The sequence below is a fragment of the Taudactylus pleione genome, unplaced genomic scaffold (genome assembly GCF_031769625.1).
Source record: "Taudactylus pleione unplaced genomic scaffold, aTauple2 ptg000278l, whole genome shotgun sequence".
In the NCBI taxonomy this organism is placed as follows: domain Eukaryota; kingdom Metazoa; phylum Chordata; class Amphibia; order Anura; family Myobatrachidae; genus Taudactylus; species Taudactylus pleione.
Window position 1 is genome coordinate 3,735,461 of NW_028284680.1, and position 24,799 is coordinate 3,760,259.

The 24,799-nt window shown below is 43.0% G+C and overlaps 1 protein-coding gene across 10 annotated transcripts in view; it reads right to left on the reverse strand.

The window, feature by feature from the left end:
• Nucleotides 1-1,899: 1,899 nt before the first annotated feature.
• PKNOX2 (PBX/knotted 1 homeobox 2) overlaps nt 1,900-24,799 on the reverse strand; it is a 500,974-nt gene continuing 478,074 nt past the window's right edge. For all 10 annotated transcript variants that reach the window (XM_088481784.1, XM_088481789.1, XM_088481785.1 and 7 more), the window contains 3 exons: nt 18,261-18,337; nt 14,661-14,839; nt 1,900-2,820 (listed from right to left, as the gene is read on the reverse strand). In XM_088481784.1, coding sequence (XP_088337910.1) covers nt 2,606-2,820; nt 14,661-14,839; nt 18,261-18,337 — 471 coding nt within the window. In that variant the 3' untranslated portion in view covers nt 1,900-2,605. The remainder of the gene's footprint in view (nt 2,821-14,660; nt 14,840-18,260; nt 18,338-24,799) is intronic.

Below are 24,799 nucleotides of genomic sequence, written 5' to 3' on the forward strand. Positions count from 1 at the left end.
ACTTCCTAACAAATTTTCCTCTCAAAACGGATGCTCGGTTTCGGAGGGCGGCCTGTTCTGGACAGATAACTCTACATCTTTGTGTGATGGACCGGACAGGATGATACTGGAAGAGAACAATTCCTGAGGGAACAGGAGGAAGAGGTAAGAAGTACCAGACGCTAGGAATGCTCACACGTTTCCTGATGGCGCGATCAACGTTACCATGATGAACCCTAGATCCAGCTAATTATTCTGTAGCTGTGGGGAGGAAATGGATCATAGAAACAATTTAAGACTGAATTTGCTGCCAAACTATTTGAGCTGCACATTTTGCGTATCCGTCTAGCTCCGCTTCATAAACGAGGCGGGTAGGTGAATATATAAACTTCTAACCAGCTGACGAGTAGTTAATACATGGAGAGAAAGCACCACAAAATTCTGTAACTCCAATATGTTTAATAACTGATCTGGGGGATTCCTGGACGCAGCACTTACACTAATGATGTTTTGTGAATGTGTAAGTTGGGATGCGAGATGGTGATATTATATAACAACGTGAGGCTTTTATAATGCAAATATGCACAGTTCAAATGTTTCATAGTGCACTTCACATTAGTGGCAAATGGTTATTAACTGCATATTCCTCAGCTAGGGGTGCTAAATCTTCTCCAGGACGCATTATATTGGTAACATATAGGTATCCATTTAGTCTCCAATCTCCTGCTGGTCTGATAGTTTTGCATTAGCGGAGATAGAACAACCTGTAGATCGTCCGATTGCTCACAGAAGCAGATAAGTGGTTGGGAGGCAGTGACCTGTCTACAGTGTGAACTGGGCTGCATGTGACCTGTGTAATTGGGGGAATAACGAGGCAGCAGGAAGTCACAGACTGAGAGGTATATAGTGGGAGGAGCAGGGTCCCCAGCAGCACAGAGTATATCAGGAGATGAGTGATGTGTTAGTGAGGACAGGGCTGCATGTGACAGGGGCAGTGACATGATGTGAGGAGGGGAATGGAGGCAGCAGGAAGCCACAGACTGAGAGTTATATAGTGGGAGGAGCAGGGTCCCCAGCAGCACAGAGTATATCAGGAGATGAGCGATGTGATAGTGAGGACAGGGCTGTATGTGACAGGGGCAGTGACATGATGTGAGGATGGGAATGGAGGCAGCAGGAAGCCACAGACTGAGAGTTATATAGTGGGAGGAGCAGGGTCCCCAGCAGCACAGAGTATATCAGGAGATGAGCGATGTGATAGTGAGGACAGGGCTGTATGTGACAGGGGCAGTGACATGATGTGAGGATGGGAATGGAGGCAGCAGGAAGCCACAGACAGAGTTATACAGTGGGAGGAGCAGGGTCCCCAGCAGCACAGAGTTTATCAGGAAATAAGCGATATGTTAGGACAGGGTTGTGCAGAATCTGTGTGTGAGATTATTGGTGGAAAATATCACATATGGACCTTCCAGCTTTTCACCTAAGAATAAAACAACAGAACCCCCCCCCCCCAATTTCCTTTTATCCCGATCTATGGATTATATATAATCTTATGACTTCAACAGGACAAGACTTCACCTTGTGTGTTACAGGCTACCCTATAAAATGTACCTAAAGTCCAGTTAGCGCCTGCTATGTGCAAGTACACAGTCTCCAATCAGGAACGCCTCCAAGTATGTCTCTACGGCTCTAGCCCTTAGAGTTTAGCAGAACAGAATTTCCGTTTAGCCCCCTTGCAGATTGGGCCCACCACAAGCAGAAACGCCATATTACTGCACTATCCCTGCGCACTGTTCATTGCAACGGGAAAACGATCTCACAAAAAAAAGCAAACAGCCTCCGTTTTACCACTCTACGTCCAGAAATGGCTGCCGCTGCCATGGGGCATGAACCCACGGGCGCGCGCACACACACAGGCAGTTTTATAATCGTCATACTCTGTTTATATGGAAATTTCATAAAACAGTTTACTTGCCAAAATAGATGTCTGATAATATTACATCATTTGAAATTCCGGGGTGGAAATGCGGTTCCACAATTTTACACACAAATGTCAGTTTTGTTGGTGGGAAAACCATTTTGATATAGACATGAGAAGTTTATAGATGTCCGTATATAGATACACATGTGCATACAGTATATCTATAAATACACCCAAAAGGGCGATCTTATAACCTAAACGTTTCAATAGCATTCAGTCATAATACAGAAAAAAGCTAAAAACAAGTAAAGTTCTTTTAAAAAAACAAAACAGAAAACAAATTGGCCACAACATGTGGCTTTGTAAACATGTGTCCGTCACTTAAATAACAGCCGGGAACGGGGAGTGGGCGCTGACAGACGTGGGACAGGTGCCGATGAAGGGCGATGAGTATTTGCATTCCTCTGTCTGAAGAACGGTACAAGAAACTGCGTTATACACGGGTTCCAGCTTCCAGATCCTCGCGGTGAGAGATCATGTCCCATTACGGTGCTTTACTTTCCACCAAATGTGCAGAGGAAGGACAAGAGTCTCCCACCCGAGCGGCTGCAGTAACTCGCAGAGGACTCAGTCATTACCAATGATACTGCAGGGCGCAGGTCGCATCAGTTCTATTACGCGTGTCAGTGTCGCTCAGACAGTTCACTACTCCAGGGAGTCACTTTGTTCTAAGCCCAGGTCGCTGACATTTGTTGTTTGAAGATCTTCGCTGTCCTCTTCCAAGTCATCCTCTTCCATCTCCTCCTCCTCGTCCTCTTCCTCTGTCCCGTCCAGCGAGTCGTCATGTGCCGCCATCAAGGCTTGCTGCATAGACAGCGCGTCCGAGGACAGAGCCTGCAGGTTGTCCATGTTCATAGAACCTGTAAAACAACAACACGCTCAGTATACAATGTGACAACACTCACTATACACAGTGACAACATACACTCACTACAACACTCGCTCAATATACACCACAACAATAGACTCGCTATACATGTGACAATGCACGTTCACTATACACAGTGACAACATACACTCACTATATACATGTTCACTATACACCATAACAATAGACTCGTTATACATGTGACAATGCACGATCACTATACACAGTGACAACATACGCTCACTACAACACTCGCTCAATATACACCATAACAATAGACTCGCCATGTGACAATGCACGATCACTATACACAGTGACAACATACACTCACTACAACACTCGCTCAATATACACCACAACAATAGACTCGCTATACATGTGACAACACACGATCACTATACACAGTGACAACATACACTCACTACTACAACTCGCTCAATATACACCGTAACAATAGACTCGCTATACATGTGACAATGCACGTTCACTATACACAGTGACAACATACACTCACTACAACACTCGCTCAATATACACCGTAACAATAGACTCGCTATACATGTGACATTGCACGTTCACTATACACAGTGACAACATACACTCACTACAACAATCGCTCAATATACACTGTAACAGTAGAGTCGCTATACATGTGACAACACACGATCACTATACACAGTGACAACATACACTCAGTATATACATGTTCACTATACACCATAACAATAGACTCGCCATGTGACAATGCACGTTCACTATACACAGTGACAACATACACTCACTACAACACTCGCTCAACATACACCGTAACAATAGAGTCGCTATACATGTGACAACACACGATCACTATACACAGTGACAACATACACTCACTACAACACTCGCTCAACATACACCGTAACAATAGAGTCGCTATACATGTGACAACACACGATCACTATACACAGTGACAACATACACTCACTACAACACTCGCTCAATATACACCGTAACAATAGACTCGCCATGTGACAATGCACGATCACTATACACAGTGACAACATACGCTCACTACAACACTCGCTCAACATACACCGTAACAATAGAGTCGCTATACATGTGACAACACAAGATCACTATACACAGTGACAACATACACTCACTACAACACTCGCTCAATATACACCGTAACAATAGACTCGCTATATATGTGACAATGCACGTTCACTATACACAGTGACAACATACACTCACTATATACATGTTCACTATACACCATATCAATAGACTCGCTATACATGTGACAATGCACGTTCACTATACACAGTGACAACATACACTCACTATATACATGTTCACTATACACCGTAACAATAGACTCGCTATACATGTGACAACACACGATCACAATACACAGTGACAACATACACTCACTATATACATGTTCACTATACACCATAACAATAGACTCGCTATACATGTGACAATGCACGTTCACTATACACAGTGACAACATACACTCACTATATACATGTTCACTATACACCATAACAATAGACTCATTATACATGTGACAATGCACGTTCACTATACACAGTGAAACATACGCTCACTACAACACTCGCTCAATATACACCATAACAATAGACTCGCTATACATGTGACAACGCACGATCACTATACACAGTGACAACATACGCTCACTACAACACTCGCTCAATATACACCGTAACAATAGACTCGCTATACATGTGACAACACACGATCACTATACACAGTGACAACATACACTCACTATATACATGTTCACTATACACCATAACAATAGACTCGTTATACATGTGACAATGCACGATCACTATACACAGTGACAACATACGCTCACTACAACACTCGCTCAATATACACCATAACAATAGACTCGCCATGTGACAATGCACGATCACTATACACAGTGACAACATACGCTCACTACAACACTCGCTCAATATACACCGTAACAATAGACTCGCTATACATGTGACAACACACGATCACTATACACAGTGACAACATACACTCACTATATACATGTTCACTATACACCATAACAATAGACTCGCTATACATGTGACAATGCACGTTCACTATACACAGTGACAACATATACTCACTACTACAACTCGCTCAATATACACCGTAACAATAGACTCGCCATGTGACAATGCACGATCACTATACACAGTGACAACATACGCTCACTACAACACTCGCTCAACATACACCGTAACAATAGAGTCGCTATACATGTGACAACACAAGATCACTATACACAGTGACAACATACACTCACTATATACATGTTCACTATACACCATAACAATAGACTCGCTATATATGTGACAATGCACGTTCACTATACACAGTGACAACATACACTCACTATATACATGTTCACTATACACCATATCAATAGACTCGCTATATATGTGACAATGCACGTTCACTATACACAGTGACAACATACACTCACTATATACATGTTCACTATACACCATATCAATAGACTCGCTATACATGTGACAACACACGATCACTATACACAGTGACAACATACGCTCACTACAACACTCGCTCAATATACACCATAACAATAGACTCGCCATGTGACAATGCACGATCACTATACACAGTGACAACATACGCTCACTACAACACTCGCTCAATATACACCATAACAATAGACTCGCCATGTGACAATGCACGATCACTATACACAGTGACAACATACGCTCACTACAACACTCGCTCAATATACACCGTAACAATAGACTCGCTATACATGTGACAACACACGATCACTATACACAGTGACAACATACACTCACTATATACATGTTCACTATACACCATAACAATAGACTCGCTATACATGTGACAATGCACGTTCACTATACACAGTGACAACATATACTCACTATATACATGTTCACTATACACCATAACAATAGACTCGCTATACATGTGACAATGCACGTTCACTATACACAGTGACAACATACACTCACTATATACATGTTCACTATACACCATAACAATAGACTCGCTATACATGTGACAATGCACGTTCACTATACACAGTGATAACATATACTCACTATATACATGTTCACTATACACCATAACAATAGACTCGCTATACATGTGACAATGCACGTTCACTATACACAGTGACAACATACTCACTACAACACTCGCTCAATATACACCGTAACAAGACTCGCTATACATGTGACAACACACGATTACTATACACAGTGACAACATACACTCACTATATACATGTTCACTATACACCATAACAATAGACTCGCTATACATGTGACAATGCACGTTCACTATACACAGTGACAACATACAGTATACTCACTACAACACTCGCTCAATATACACCGTAACAATAGACTCGCTATACATGTGACAACACACGATCACTATACACAGTGACAACATACACTCACTATATACATGTTCACTATACACCATAACAATAGACTCGCTATACATGTGACAATGCACGTTCACTATACACAGTGACAACATACTCACTACAACACTCGCTCAATATACACCGTAACAATAGACTCGCTATACATGTGACAACAGACGATCACTATACACAGTGACAACATACACTCACTATATACATGTTCACTATACACCATAACAATAGACTCGCTATACATGTGACAATGCACGTTCACTATACACAGTGACAACATACTCACTACAACACTCGCTCAATATACACCGTAACAAGACTCGCTATACATGTGACAACACACGATTACTATACACAGTGACAACATACACTCACTATATACATGTTCACTATACACCATAACAATAGACTCGCTATACATGTGACAATGCACGTTCACTATACACAGTGACAACATACAGTATACTCACTACAACACTCGCTCAATATACACCGTAACAATAGACTCGCTATACATGTGACAACACACGATCACTATACACAGTGACAACATACACTCACTATATACATGTTCACTATACACCATAACAATAGACTCGCTATACATGTGACAATGCACGTTCACTATACACAGTGACAACATATTCACTACAACACTCGCTCAATATACACCGTAACAATAGACTCGCTATACATGTGACAACACACGATCACTATACACAGTGACAACATACACTCACTATATACATGTTCACTATACACCATAACAATAGACTCGCTATACATGTGACAATGCACGTTCACTATACACAGTGACAACATACTCACTACAACACTCGCTCAATATACACCGTAACAATAGACTCGCTATACATGTGACAACAGACGATCACTATACACAGTGACAACATACACTCACTATATACATGTTCACTATACACCATAACAATAGACTCGCTATACATGTGACAATGCACGTTCACTATACACAGTGACAACATACTCACTACAACACTCGCTCAATATACACCGTAACAAGACTCGCTATACATGTGACAACACACGATTACTATACACAGTGACAACATACACTCACTATATACATGTTCACTATACACCATAACAATAGACTCGCTATACATGTGACAATGCACGTTCACTATACACAGTGACAACATACAGTATACTCACTACAACACTCGCTCAATATACACCGTAACAATAGACTCGCTATACATGTGACAACACACGATCACTATACACAGTGACAACATACACTCACTATATACATGTTCACTATACACCATAACAATAGACTCGCTATACATGTGACAATGCACGTTCACTATACACAGTGACAACATACTCACTACAACACTCGCTCAATATACACCGTAACAATAGACTCGCTATACATGTGACAACACTCGATCACTATACACAGTGACAACATACACTCACTATATACATGTTCACTATACACCATAACAACATATTCACTATACAGGATGTGTCCTCAAACTCCTAGGGGTATATTTAGTGAGATTTTTTTAGAAGTGATGTTGCCCATAGCAACCAATCAGATTCTACTTCACATTTAACTAGCACCTTCTAGAAGATAATAGCTAGAATCTGATTGGTTGCTATGGGCAACATTCCACTTCTCATACACTAGGACAGAGGTTCCCAATCACGGTCCTCAGGGCTCCCCAACAGCTCAGGTGTTAGAGAAATCCATGGCTGAGCACAGGTGATTTAATTAGTACCAAAGTTAATTTGATATAACCACCTGTGCTTAACCATGGATATCTCTAACACCTGACCTGTTGGGGAGCCCTGAGGACCGTGATTGGGAACCTCTGCACTAGGGGGTATATTTACTAAAGTGAGAGTTTTTAGGACACATCAATGCAGTCAACTGCTGCACGAGACTGCACGGATACATGTGATATGTGACGCTTGTGTATCTGTGAGCGTCTGTATAACGGAACTTGGGGTGGCCGCTGCATCATAGCACATCGTATACAGATTCAGACTCGGTCGCACTCAGATATACAAGTGTCGCATATCAAATGAATCAGTGCCGTCTCATAGAGCGGTTTTGACACCGTGTTGCGATTAAGACGCACATTCAAGTCAACAAGGCAAGAGAATAATGCTCTATGCAAGCCAGGTCGCACGGAAGCTGGTGCACCGAGGCTGTTTGGTGCGACTGTGGCAATAGTGTATGAGGACACACATCTGTACACATGCTCACTATATATGTCACAACACACGCTCACTATACACAGTGAAAACAGATGCATGCTCACCATACACAGCGATTATGCTTGTTCACCACACAGTGACTACGCACGCTCACTATATATAGACTACATTCGCTCATTACACACTCACAATACATGTGACAAGACACGCTCACTATACACAGTGACTACACTTGCTCATTATATACACGTTAACGACAAACACTTACTCTACAGAGACAGTACTTGCTCATTACACACCGTAACATGCTTACTGTACATGTGACAAGACACGCTCACTTTACACAGTGATAATGTATGCTCACTATATGTATGCTTACTATACACGGTAACAACATGCTTACTGTACATGTGACAATACACACTCACCATACAGTGATGACACTCACACTCTGCACACACAGAAACCGTAAAACAACATGCTCACTATACATATGTTCACTATACAGTCACTCAAGGTCAGACTGGCCCACTGGGAAACAGGGGAAATCCCTGGTGGGCCCCACTTCTCTAGGGGTCCCCTATCACAATAATGTAGTTTATATAGTCAGGATTGCCATCATGTGCTTTATTGTTATACCTATGTTACATTATACTGCATTCCCAGGGCTGTAGTATATTCACTACAGTGCATTGCTGTTATCAGTCTGGTACATTATCATGCATGCACTCAGTATTTATTAGGCCCAGACCATGCACTCTGTACTGGATAGCCAAGCCTCTGTGGTGGCTGGCCACATCCCCTCTGGTGGCTCACCACATCCTACCGCTGCATTCCCCCGCTGGGCCCTTCATAGCCCAGTCCGACAATGCACTCACTCACTACACACCGTAACACGCTCACTATACATGTGACTATGCACGCTCACTACATGTTCACTATACAGTCACAACATACTCACTCTACAGAGACAACGCTCGCTCACTACACACCATAACACACTCACTATACATAATGACTAAGCTCGCTTACTTCATGTTCACTATACATTCACAACATACTCACTCTACAGAGACAACACTCACTCATTACACCACATAACACACACTCACTATACATGTGACTATGCTCGCTCACTACATGTTCACTATACAGTCACAACATACACTACAGAGACAACACTTGCTCACTACACACCAGAACACACACTCACTATACATGTGACTACGCTTGCTCACTACATGTTCACTATACAGTCACAACATACTCACTCTACAGAGACAACGACACCATAACACACTATACATGCTCACTATACATAATGACTAAGCTCGCTTACTTCATGTTCACTATACAGTCACAACATACTCACTCTACAGAGACAACACTCGCTCACTACACACCATAACACTCACTATACATGTTACTACGCTCACTATATGTTCACTATACAGTCACGACATACTCTACAAAGACAACTCTCGCTCACTACACACCATAACACTCACTATACATGTGACTATGCTCGCTCACGATACACAATGACTACGCTCGCTTTCTTCATGTTCACTATACAGTCACAAAAACGCACACTCATTAAGTCACCACTATAAGTATCTTCTGTATGCTTTACTAACCCAACACTTCGGTTATGGTGTCCCCTGGGGACCAGTGTTACTGATGTTGCATTAATGAAGCAGCATGAAGGATATGTAATAATTTCAGTTTTTTTTCTTGCAGTTTACAAACCATATCAGGTGATATGTACTAAACTAGGTTGGTTTACCATTATTTCCTATTGTCACTAGAAAGCTATAATTCAAACCCGCCGATGATCACCGAACTGCGGAATAGTAGATATACGCCATATCTCATGTAGTGTTCAGCTCCAAATTGTGATTTGCCATGCTATAGTGGTTTGAAAATTCCAGTTTATGTTCAATGGAAGGCACTAGATATTTTTTAAAGTATACAATAAGGAAAATTTTACTTAAACAAGCAGTCCAACACTTAAGGCCCCCCACACACGGTGCAATTTGCAAATGATCCAATCTCGTTTGCGATTTCCCTTGAACTCCTGAACACTCCCGGACAAACGATATTGTGCCTACACATGGAACGACTGTACAAACGATATAGATCAGTCGTTAAGGACTGCAGATCGATATATCGTTTATAGCAAACAACCTCACAATGCTGGAATTTAAATAATGGGAGGAAAAGTGACAACATCGTCCATCGCATCGTTCATTGTGCACACAGACAAAACGATGTTTGGCAAATCATGAAAGAGAGGTCGATATCTTTCTGCAGGTTCAACTGATCAGCGACAACGGGAGCGCACATCTGCATTATTGCCATGGAGACACACCACACTTTTTAAACAATTTGTCGTTCCAATTGGTCGAAAACGGCCAAATAGTTTTTTACAAAATTGCACCGTGTGTGGGGCCTTTACTGTACCCACTCTCATGACACAGTGGAATTGTGCACTAGGTCATGCTGGAACTTTTAGTGCCAAAAGAGCAGGCACTATATTTGAACATTTTAACCCTGCTACCTGCTGGCCAGAGATACCAGGAGGGACCAGTTCTATTTTTTTCTTCTCTAACTGGAGACCAGCGGGACGACATTGTCATAAAATGCATGCAGGAGGAGTGCAGCAGCTTAAGTCTGACTGCATTGCCCATTCTCCTTTCCCCTATAACTCATGCCTGCCATGGGAGCTTTATGGTAAGTGCCCCAGGATGGTGGGGAATACTTTGGGCTGCTGGTCAGACTTTTGTTTTTATTTCCTAATTTTACTTTCCCTAAATCGTCTGCAGAGAAGCTCCGCACAGCTCTCCCTGGGGATAGAGGTACTATAGTGTTAACTCCGTGGCCAGAAAGACCCTGGAATCTATGGAGAGCAAGGTCACTAATGCGCACTGGAGGCGTTGACTCCAACATAAGTAAATCCCCTCCACGTTGGGAAATGTTTTTTTTTTTCCGTTAAGTAAGATGAGGTGGTCTCTAGGACCAGCAGGTCTAGTATGGCTTGTGCCAGGTTGTGAACAAATGGACAGATGACCTTCCTGAGGTCTTGCAATAGATCAAGAGCAGAATCACAAACTTTGATGGAGTATTCACTGTACTCCCTAGAGTACTTGGCTGATGGAGCTTTGGATGACAGTCATCAAATCCTGAGACATAGGATGTGGCGTCTAAGATGACTCTGGAATTGCTCCCGTACTCAGGTGGGGATTTTTTCAGTCCAGAGCTGGATAAGATTTATGTGCAGACTCCTGGGTCAAGAGTTCCAATTGTTTTTGCAGCTAAGGTGTCCAGCTTCCAAAAATCTTGATAAGCAGTTGGGATGACGTGAATGACACCATTTGCTCCTCTTCTTGGATCAGTAGTTCAATTCCACTCTTGATGCTTGGGTAAGAGGCCTTGTGATCTGGGGATAGCATCTTTCTCTGCGGGAAGAGATTTAGTCTATATTGTACTTGGGTGTTGTCATTCCAGTTCTGGACTAACTTAAGGTTGGCGTTTTATTTTTCTTTCTGATGTAGAAATCAGACTGCTAAATTTCATCCCATTCCGAATTTGAAATCCTGGGACATCCAAACTCAGGTTGGACAGATTCAAGATCGAGTCACCGAAGTAATTTAAACACAGCATGGAGATGTACAACTTTTGGTGTCTATGGACATAACTTATAATAGCACGTCCCTATATGGGAGGTATATCAATATGCCTTCACCAGTTTGTGGTTCAGAACCAGTATTACCAAGTTCAGGGCGCTTCTGCTTGGTCCGGCAACCGCTCCATAAGTGTTCACAAAAATCATGGCCGTGATCTTCTGCAGTCCAGGGGGTCACTGGAAGTTTCCCAACTTTGCCTCAGACTAATGTGCTAGACACAGTGCAGATGATGAATTCCCATGGGTAGATTATCAATTCCAATCAGCCAAAATTGACTCTTACCTAGTGGATGGTTTTCCAAGGGCTTCATTGAACATCCAGTTACAGTTCATGTTTCTGCTTGAGGACAAGATCTTTGGTTTTATGTTTGGTGAGGTCTTTGCTAGCTTCAACACATATGTTCAATAATTATATGTCTGGAGAAAAGAGTTTTGATCTTCAAAATAGTCGACAGTAGGCACAGTTTCACTCAAGGGAGTTCCAGTTCAAACTCATTCTGAAGTATAACAATTCTCATTTGCTTGTTCCCCTCAAGTGGTGATGCTCTCGAAAGTGCCCAAATAAATGTAAAGGGAAGGCAATCCAGTCATCCTGGTAACTCCAAATTGAATATGGAGGAGATCAGAGTTTACAGAGGCTGGCTTTAAAGGCAAGGTTGTTGAAGCCATGATCCTTAGAGCAAAGGGTTTGCCAGGATAATCGATTCACGGGAAGCAGACAGACGGAATCCCGACCGCCGGCTTCCCGACTGTAATCCCGGCAAGTGTCTAATGACATTAGACCTACGCTGGGAGCCCGACACCCGGCTTACCGATCAAAGGTAAGCCGGGCGCGGACAACCGGGGGTGGGGGGTGGGGAAGGTTTAGGGCTCCCAGGGGGGTGACTTAGGGTTAGGCACCCCCCCGGGATGTTAGGCTAGGGGAAGGCGGGGTTAGGGAACCCGCCACCCCCGGGGGACAGGTTTAGGCACTTGGGGGGAGGTTAGGCACCCCTAAGGGAGGGTTAGGGTGGGGAATTAGGTTAGCATACTTACCTTAATGGACGATCCAGATTTTCACCTCTGTTGGGCTGTCACATGCGGCCGGCGGTAAATCATACCGATCCCCGGTTCACACTACACTTAAGGCAAGGAAACTAGTCTCAACCAGAAATTACCACAGAGTATGGAAGACCTACATAGCTTGGTGTGTGTTTCCTACATCGTCCTTCATAAGTTGCCCATGTTTCTATTCTTATATGTGCATCGGGAACAGGTGGTTGATTCATGGCTTTCTTTCATGGAAAACTGTCCCGGTCATTGGAGATCCAGACATTTCTACAGAGCAGTGTTCCTCACCTCAGGACTAGATTTTTGACTATTTCATTAGAGAGAAGAGTTTGGCATGGTCTTGTAAGTCTCCATATCCATGAGGATTGAGCAGTCCTTTGGACCAAGCTCTCATCATCCTAGTGGTTTCTCATTTTAAAATTAAACAGGAAACCGGTTATTCCGGCTTTGGATAGTTGTAGGCTTACAGAAGAAAATGGTTCTCTTTGTTCCTTGGATGTGGTTAGGGCTTTGTGGACTTATGTTTGGATGACGAGTGATGTGTGTAAGATGGGTGATTTCTTGGTCCTATGTGATTCTCAGAAAAGGGGTTGGAACATCTTCCAAGCAGCCCATTGCTGGGAACATTACTTCCATCATTAGTCAGGCTTATGGTGAGGCTGGGCAGACTGTTGCTGAAAAACACTGGGCCCCTGCCCTTTATGCTCTTCTGCTTTTGTTCTATTTGTGTTTTAGGAGGATGTTATTCTTCTCTATACCCTCTATACCCTCCTGTGGGGCTTTGTAAAACCTGAGTGCGCCAAGCAAACATGGTGTATAGGAGGCAGTATCACAAAGAGTTTCGGAGTTAAAGTGCCCACACTCTTCCACCACCCACTCAACTGTCTGTCATCCTTCCTCCGTGACATGCTTAACGCTTATCCTGTTACAGTCCCAACCACTTGTGTACTAAGCAGTGCTACTGTATGTAGATTGTCTGCTCGTGGACACAATTTACGCCTAAGGTTTTATCGCATATAGTGTCCAACTCCAGCCTTGGACAGGGCACTAATGTTGATATAGTACAGCCATAATTAGACACACAACCTTTATTAATGAGGGACCCCTGAGCCCAAAATAGAAGTTGGTCTAATATGGTCCCATTTGGCGACATATGGGTGGCCCTGTTGGTAAGTGGCCGTGTTATCTAGCTGATTGCAAGACATTGTCCTCTAATATCAACTGTGTTAGGACCTGAAAAACTTCCTCCAAAATTGGTTGTTGGTTTAAAAAACTGGAAATCTGCTGTGTATAGAAAAACAAGTTTCTAAAATATTTAACATCTAGCTCTTTACATAAAGCTGCCTATATTGACGATTATTAGTGGATCTTCCTGACAGTGTACACAGGCCCAGCGGTAGGAATAAACCCTCCTTCTGCCGTAGCTCACCATCAGGATTGGTCCCAGGTAAAATCCCTTGCTGCTGTAAGACTCCGGCTGCAATTGAGTTGGGCCAGAACCGCTGAGTTGGCCGGTGCTGAGACTTTATCTTCTTCGCTTTTGGTGCTGGATCGGGATTACTGGCATCTAACATTGGCTGCAGGATGCGCCGCCTTGCATTGATGAACCTAGAACACACACCACAATCGTTTCATGACATTCCTCTTGTCTCTTGTTACTGATTCCTTACCGCATCAACCCTGAAGGAAGCTAAACTGGTAAAACATGATTAACTCTGCATTTTAGTACTTTGTGTGAAGCTGAATGAATTAACTCCAAACAATATACATGATACTAAACTACGATTAGACAAAGTTCCTCTATGTCTGGCCAAACTTCCTGTTTCTGAGAAACTACTTATTAAATCACAAAGAACCGAGGCTTTACATAAAGTTTATAAAACTACAATCTTTATACACAAACTGATGCATGTGTAAATATTTAGTAGATAACCTGCTGGCAGTTCTAACTCTGCCCACCAGAGGGAGCACAAAGCATTACAATGGAAACACCAGTTAACCACTGATGTCATAGAAACATAGAATTTGACGGCAGATAAGAACCACTTGGCCCATCTAGTCTGCCCTTTATGTCACAAAATAAACATTTCACTTACACTATATGTCAACAAAAAGAAAAAAGTTTTGTACCCGTTGCTTTACGGCAAGGATCCTGAACTACTTCTTCAGTTTGTATGACCCCACATTAGGGGTACATACCGCTATATGGCAAGTTGTGCGATTTGGGACAGATCACAATCATACACTGGAATCTGCCCAGATCATGTTTGTTAGTTACACTGTGGGCATGGCCTTATCCAAAAAGTCCAGAAAGAGTGACTGAGAGCAAGAACACAGGAGTCAGATAGAAGCCCTCTGATAACATGAAACAATGGGCAGTACAAATATTGCCATGTGCCAGGCACAATCAGTGGCAGACCTATATTTTGGGGCTCTGAAGCTTGAACTGTTATGGGGGACCCTTTGCAACCAGCAACAATAGGGCAACATCCAACAGGGTCCAAAGGGCCTTGCTGTCCTTGGAAGCACCTTGAGGCCCAAATGGCAGAGATGTAGAAACCCCAGAGAGGGAGAGACTGTAGATAGATAGATGTAGAAACCCCAGAGAGGGAGAGACTGTAGATAGATAGATAGATGTAGAAACCCCAGAGAGGGAGAGACTGTAGATAGATAGATAGATGTAGAAACCCCAGAGAGGGAGAGACTGTAGATAGATAGATGTAGAAACCCCAGAGAGGGAGAGACTGTAGATAGATAGATGTAGAAACCCCAGAGAGGGAGAGACTGTAGATAGATAGATGTAGAAACCCCAGAGAGGGAGAGACTGTAGATAGATAGATAGATGTAGAAACCCCAGAGAGGGAGAGACTGTAGATAGATAGATGTAGAAACCCCAGAGAGGGAGAGACTGTAGATAGATAGATGTAGAAACCCCAGAGTGTGAAAGACTGTAGATAGATGTAGATATTCCCCAGAGAGTGAGACTGTACATAGATAGATGTAGAAAGCCCCCAGAGAGTGAGAGACTGTAAATAGATGTAGAAAGCCCCCAGAGAGTGAGAGACTGTAGATAGACAGATGTAGAAAGCCCCCAGAGAGTGAGAGACTGTAGATAGATGTAGAAAGCCCCCAGAGAGTGAGAGACTGTAGATAGACAGATGTACAAATACAGAAATATAGGAGATAAATCTGCTGTAAATTCACACACAAACACAGAAAACCAGAATCTATACTAAATATATAGGGAAAGCAACATCTGTTCTCTCTCCCTATATAAATGAAAGAGAAGTACATAAAATACATTGAAATAGCCTCGGTTTTCACATAGCACTGGGCTGGGAAGGGCGGTCAAAGAGCAGGGAAGGGCACTGGACTGTGGGGGGGCAAGGCAGGCTGGCCATCTTGACTATGGCGGGGGCGCAGGGAAGGCTGGGCAGACTGGGGGGGGGGATGGGACAGTGCAGGAAAGGCTGGCTGGACTGAAGGGGGCCTGGTATAGAAAGTGATTATTTTTAGTGCACATGAACACATGGATACCATACGATCACAAACTTTTACAACATCAGTTATTATTTTATGGAATAACAAATGATAACCGGATAATATGAAGCAGCTTTCTGGTTATAAAACTACTGCACAATGTAAAGTACATAAACTTAGCACTGCTGCCTCTCTGCACTAGGACCCTGGGATCTGTCCTGACCAGGGCACTAGGTGTATGTCCGTCCTCCATGCGGTTTCCAGAGAAGGGCCCCAGGTGGCAGCAATAAAAGAACATCTGCAGCATTGGAAATATGGAGCCATCCATTAGGCAATCACAGCTCGTGGAATGACAGCCAATCAGGAGCGGCCGCTACGGCCATTCCGAAAGGCTGTTATTGGCTCGCGGCCGACTCCATATTCCCAATGCCGCCCGTACACTTTCTCCTTGGCTGCCGCCCGGTGCATTCAGCTTCGCTAGTAACCAGTCCCGGGCCCCCTCGCTCTCTGCGCCCCGGGACTTGAGTCTCGACAGTCACCCCTCCCTTCCTGTTGGCGTCCCTGCTGATGGGGGAAGGGGGCGTTCTGGGTACTCGGAAACCCCCCTTACATGCACTACTGAAGAGCATTTTGTAAGGTCAATATTAAGTATTTCATCCCATTGGCTTATGATTCTATTACTAAAATAACCTTATTTTAATAACACACTTAAAAAACTCAATTGATTTTGTTGAAAAATTCACTCATTAAAAGAAATGTGCTTCAGGGCCCCTCTGGGATTAGCTTCATTAGTTTCACAGCAGATCCACCTCCGGGCACAATTACGCACATAACAGTTGTGACGTTAGTGTCCCTTTAAATCTGGTGAGTTCAGCAAACCCCTCACCCTGAGATCTGGCCGGCTCAGTAAGTATACTACAGACTGGTGTACGCCAGACATGCACGGGACAATAGAGGAGGACATGCCGGAGAGGACGGAGAATAATGAACCAATAAATATTTAGGTCTATTATTACAGATAGATATTACATATTTAAATTAATATTTTGTACTAAACTAGTTCTGGTCTCAGCGTAGGTCAGAATTATTATCTGTTGCAGCTTTTATTTGATTTTTTTTTTTACTGTAAAGAAAATAGCACAATACAGGAATGATGCTGGAACATACATCCACAATGCCCAAAATGCCAAAACAACATTATGAACAAAGATATACAAGAGCACATAATGAAAATGACGAGGCATGTGCAATAAAGGTATTGCAAGACAGGAGTAGCATATAAGGGGTTAATGCCACAAAGGGGAAACGTAAAGGATAGGGAAGGCAGTTGGGAGCAGGGGATGGGGTATGTGTCTCAGAGGTAATGGGATGCCATTGTTACACCGGGTAATAAATATACTCGCTGGAAGAAGCCGCACCCTATAATGATGAGAGTGTAAAGATGCCACTCGTCCGGCTTATGTCGGTTGGAACTTAATTTATTGTCCATAGACCCTTTAATAAGACTTGAAGCACAGACCTCACCGGGGAAGGGGGGGGCGGCACTCACCAGTTGTTGACTTGCAGCAGAGTAAGGTTTGTCTGCGCAGCGATCTGCCGCTTCTCATCCTCTGTCGGGTACGGGTGCTGAAACAAACAGTATGTCAGTCAGTGACAGGGGCACCGTATAGTATAGTACAATAAGAAATGGATAATATAACTGTGCCTCATGCTTTGGTGGGGTCACTAGTTCATAGTTAATCATGAAGGTGGCTGGCTGGACTGTGGTACTCAGCACCTCAGACTGATGTGTATATTTTCAATTTATTTTGAACCCTAAAATCCCAAATCTGCCTGAGAGGTTACATTTTAACATTTGTCAGTGCAGAAGAAGCAGAGATGGACGAAATGCGTCGCTGCCCCACTAGCAGACTGTGAATGTGAAGTTAGCAGCACTAGAAATATAAAATGACGGGGAAGCGGTTCCAATACAACTACGACCTGTGAGAGCCTCCAGCACTTGGCATAGCTGGTGTCCTACTGCAGGTGGTGTCTTGCAGAAGTCTCCAACTGCTCTTTCCACTACGAGGGATATGGAGCAAGCAGCCTCCGCATTGGTCACGGACCCCTGACAGCCTATAGTGTGTCTCCGGCATGGCGACAGCCTCACACCACCTACAGATCTCCGACCGTGACATCCGCCATTCAGGTGTCAAATGGAACGATGCAATGTACGATATGGTGCACATCGTGTAGTGTGACCGCACGTAGTGTACAGGAGAAAAGATTATTTGGATACAGTCCCCAGACACTATATATTGTGCAGTCATTTTGAAGATTGCATAGTGTGTATGCTCAAAATTGTGTGTTCTGGGATCGAAATTGTATGGGCCGTCGCATGGTTTGTTACATCGTTCAGGTGTGTACCTAGCTTAAAGCTGAAGACTTAGGGCTCGATCCAATTAGGTGTGATTTGCAAGTAGCGAGTTTGTTTCTTTAAACTTGCACACTTTGCCGCGAAGTGCGCTCCAGAGAATTCTCCAATCCAATTAAAAATGCCTATTCGCACTACTCGTAGCGGAGGAGTGCGAATTGACTGCTAAATGAGATTTGCAACAAATGCATGAAAATGTGGGGAGACCATCCTGGACCCCCCAAAATGGATAATTTCGTTAGCAGGACTGTATATAGATGGCTGTACGTGGCCATTAGGAAGTTACTGTAGGTTTTGAAATGGTGTCAAATGGCTGAGTTCTTTTTTTTATTTTTCTAAATGCAAGACAATGATAAAAACACATTTTTTTCGTGTAATCTCAAACAAATGAAACAAAAAATGCAAAAAAAAAAAATGGTGATTTTGGGGTACTTTGAAAAAAATAAATAAGTTATAAAAATAATTATTCATCAACTAAAAAATGATTGTAATTAAATTTTGGGTGCCTAAGCTAACAAAAAAGTTGACTTTGGGGTAATTTAAGGACATTTTTTTATTACCCCAATAAATGACATGTAATTATTGGACTAAATGAGCTAATTAGAAACTTCCAAATGCCTAATTGGTCATTAGGGGTGGGGGGGGGGGGGGCAGTGGAAAGCTGCGAATTCAGTCTGACTAATCAGTGTGAGTTGCTAATTTAAATTGCATAATGAATTCGCTACGCAAATTCGAAGTGACAATTGCAACTTGCATCTCGCAATTCGCACCTAATAGGATTGACCACTTAAGGCCTTCCATCATCATTAAGAGATCAATCCTCTTGAACCACAGAGATTATAGGGGATTGGAGGCGGAGGACCTCCGAAGACCAAGGAGATGGTTGTTAAGATATTCAAGAAGTGGTTTATTAAATTGTGAGATTGTTGAGTCCATTAAATTCAAAATCTGTTACTTGGAAGTGAGAGCGAGTGGGAACCCCGTTAATTCTTCTGAACCATTTGCCAAAACCCCTTATAAAAAGGATCACTACCACCAGATATGAGGTTACTCAGGACTGTCTACATCTCCAACAAAGGTCAGAGGGGCTGGGAATCATCCTCCCGGGTGGTGGTGCCACCTTGTAGGAATTTTATATTGCACCAAATCACCTTCACAGAACTGTTTAGGGTGAATTAAAATATACATTCCCACTGCTCCTTGTCCATATTTAGTTACAATGGTTCATTCTAGGCTAATGCAAAGGCAGGAAGGGAGGCAGAGGCCATATCTAGGCATAATTTGTAGCGTTGAGAAATGAACTGCTGATGGGGGTCCCCTGCCAGACCGGCAGATTTGTGTTTTGTGGAGTGAACAGGAATTGGGAGAGAGAGTAGATAGCGTTGCAGTTGGAAGTAAAGCCAGAGCGAGCGAGTTGGAAGGCAAAAGGCGCTGAGTCTCAGCAAGGATTTTATCCCTCCTAAATCCACTAGCAAGAGCAGTCTGTGCACACCAAGCCATGACACCATATTCTATTAGGTATAAAAGATGCTTTGTTTTCAGGTTGTGTTACCCTTACTGCAGGTGTTGACACTCGGGATACAAATACTAGTGGATGCATCTACAGTAAGTGACTAGGTCATAGGGGAGATTCCTACAATAAATTAGGTCTGTAGTAGTTTCCCGGCGATATATAGCTGATGTACAATTCAGTGAGAGAGGCCATGAATATATATTTGAAGTCAACTACACATATATAAATCAGGAGTGGGCCGGCCTCTCTCACTGCCATGGCAACATACATTTAGGGGTTAGGTGGATTATTAACGAGCAATAAAAGAAATGTGATATAGAGCATAAGCTCTACTGAGCAAGGCTATTTCCATGTTTGTTCCTGTATTACACTGGCCTATTTAATTATAGGTTATACAGCACCAGCATGTTCCACAACACTGCACAGGTCCCTGTTACTCATTACATGCAGGCGGTATTCACCATAATGACCAGAACGATCTCTGAGTTTTCACTCTACATTGGCTTCGCCAGGTTACTAATTGTATGTATTATTATCTTTTATTTATATGGCGCTACAAGGGTTCTGCAACGCCTTACAAAGTGCATAAACAAATGAGCACACAAGAAAAACAGTTATTAACAGTATAAACAATGCAGGATAAGGACATAGCTTATACACATTGCTGCATAACACTGAAATAAGCAGCAGGGCATCAGCAACCAAGTGTTAGGTGCCGTTGTGGGGAGTTAGCAGTAAATGGTAGTGTAAGTAAGGCAAGGAGAAGAAAGTCAGGGAAGAGGGCCCTGCTCGTAACATTCTTAACTGGAGGGGCAGACAGACAAGGGTGACACAGATGGGATTAGGATGAGAGCTGGGAGGCTTTGAGGAAGAAGTGGGTCTTGAGAGCCCATTTGAAGATTAGGAGCCAGGAAGCAAAGTTATCAATGAATATGGGGCTAGGGCCATGGGGACGATAAATGACAGCTACTCGAAGGTGAAAAGGTTGGAAGAGGCGAAAAGCATGAACCTTGAATGGTAAGAATGAAAGGGAGGGTGCAGATGGTATGAGTTGGTAGGAGTGACCAGAGGTTAGAGGGACCCTAACACCACCACCATGGCGACCCCCAGGCCGGGGTGTGTTAAGAGAATGTGTAGCCCTCAAATGAGATGTCTGCAGGAGAAGTGGTTTCAGAGGGGGAAATCCAGGAATTGGTGATGGCTAGGAGATTCAGGGGGCTGAAGATGAAGTGGTCATGGATGGGGACCAGTTTATAATAGACAGATCTGGCAATTCAGAGGGCACAGGAGAGAGGGAGAGAGATAAGAGGAGAGATGGGAATGAGATTATAAGGGTTCTTGTAGCGTGGAGGCAAGATTGAATAGAGCAGGGGGGTGAGGCGGGCTTCTGAATGAGGAAGGGTGACAGCAGGTGGGCAACGTGGAGGTTTAGTGTGATGTGGTGGAGGAAAGGAGAGGTGACTTGGAGAGGAAGGAGGGTGCAGGGCTTAGTGGTTTATATATGTGATTTCTTATGAATTATGTGTTTCTCATAGTCACTGACAACTACATCATTGTACATACATGGGTTTTCATACTACAAAAGGTTATCAAATGGCCAATAAGACTAGAGACTAAAATACAGTCTGCCATTATATGATCATTTCAATTTATGTTGTTTACATTTCTGCAAAGGTTATTTACTGATGTTCACAAATGTACCTGCCTAAGCTCAATATTTCCTCTTGTTGTAATCAGTAGTTTAACAAGTTAAAAGTATCCATACAAAATTTTAAAAACTTTTAAAAGAAAAAAAATGTTATCTCAAGATTGGACACTAGATGGCAGACTCAACAAGGACGAAAACAAAAAGAAAATGCCAAGGGTCGCTCTACTACTGCTACATCAGTGTCTACTATGGAATTCCGTCTTTACAATACAATTTGCTCCCAAGTGTCATAACTACAAAGCATTGTGGTCTATAGAAATGAGTAATGTTTTGTATTACTGACAATATGATGCATTAGCTGGCAGTGGGACTTTGACATGACATGCATGACAGGCACAACCTCACGCAGCCACCAGTCACAACCTGCTTCCCTAAAACCCTGTCGTTCTGTCCTGGAGACAAAAAGATACCATGGACGGTGTCAAATACAGGAAGGATAGAGAACATGTTGGAGTATAGCAACAGCTATAGGCAGGATGCTATACTGCAGCGACAGTACGTGGAGCTGTATCATAAGTTATCACTATGCAGTTTCCCTCTTAGGGCCGAATTCAGTTAGCATCGAAAAAGTGCCGTCTGGCGATAAGCGGACTGAATTCGCCTGTTTTGAAGCAATGTTTTCTCCATGCGCGTCCCTGCTCTTCACCCTATTCAATTGTAAAACAGGCGAAAACACGGATAGGCGAATGTCTTACAAAGCGAAACTAGCGAAAAGGACATCTGTTTTTTGGGGGAAATCAGTCTGTACCCCATAAAAAGCTTCAGTGACCCTGGGAATCTATATATATATATATATATATATATATATATATATATATATATGTAGTAATAGCCCTAATAAAAGTATTTAGTGGCAAAGGGCTGTTATAGTAATATTTGCATATGTGTGATAGAAAGCAATGTTTTTTTCAGTAAATTAAGTACCACAGTTACATTTGGGGTACATTTAGATGGGTATTACAGGTTGAGTCTCCCATATCCAAATATTCCAAAATACGGAATAATTTTGGCATGACTGAGATAATGAAACCTTTGATTTTTGATGGTTCAATGTACACAAACTTTGTCTAAGGCACAAAATATTAGAACTATTGTATAAAATTACCTTCAGGCTGTGTGTATAAGGTGTATATGAAACATAAATACATTCCGTGTGTATATTGGGGTCCCATTCCCTAGATATTTCATTATGATATGCAAATATTCCAAAATACAGAATATTACGTTATCCAAAATACCCCTGGCCCAAGCATTTTGGATATGGGACACTCCACTTGTAGTATATTTTGATGTCTCTTTAATGAAGATTTATTAATGAAGATTTTTAAAAAAATCTCAAAAATACACCTGCTGCAATCTCAAAAATACCTGTCATTAGGGGGTGTCTAAAGGGTTCTGAACCAAGTCTCCACATTTGTACCCCAAAATATAGATTTTGCACTTCTTTTCCCCTGCCTTTTGCTGGAGAAACTTTTTCGCCTGTTTTTGCCTAGGCGAATACTCCTGGGAATTGATTACTCCTGGGAGATGCTTTGAATATAGGTGAAAAGCGCGAATCGGCGAAAACTTTTCTCCATATGGCACTTTCCACGGTTAATTGAATTTGTCCCTTTGTTGTGAAAGAGTACTCTATAATAACATCTGTTTATCCTTTATAATATAAAGTTTTACATGTTCTATTAATGCAATTGCAATCTCTTATGGATCGCAGTTGTTAAAATATGCTAAGCGTAAACATCGGTAACATCGACACAGATCGGGCAGCACATGCGGCAGATTTCTCTGTAAAGCGCTGCGGAATATGTGTGCGCTATATAAATAACTGGTAGTAATAATAATAATAATAATCTGATCTGTTTCAAACACTGCAGCTCTCCTGACATGCACAAAGCTCTCATGCTGCGAAGAAGATCTCAACGGCTAATATACGCACGCCTATGAAACAGAGTTTAAACGGTCCCAACATGCCTGCGTTTGCCTAGCCACCCCCAGTTACCTCCCCCAAAAGTACCTGTCACTCAATTTGCGAGTGAATACTGTGCAATACTGATTGAGGTGACATTGCTGCACGTGCAGAGGGCCTAATTCAGACCCGCTTGATGGTGCCCTAATGCGCATGCGCACGACGGAGGGAGCTCCGTCGTGCGCATGCGCGAGACCCGCATAGCGACAGCCAAGCTGTCGCTCGGGGTCTCGCACCAAAGGGGGCGTGGTGTCGATGGTGAGTGACAGCACGCCCCCTTTGGTGGGTGTGCCGGGGGCGTGGCTGCCAGACGGAGGCGTTCCCATGGGAACGCCTACCGTCTGGGTCCGGCCCCACTGACATCACTAGTGATGTCAGTGGGAGTGATTTTGGCTTTGATAGAGCCAAAATCACTCCAGGGCTTGCGGCAGCGAGACCCTACCGCAGGGTCTCGTCGCAAGCCCGATGGTCGCGATGGTCTTGACCATCAT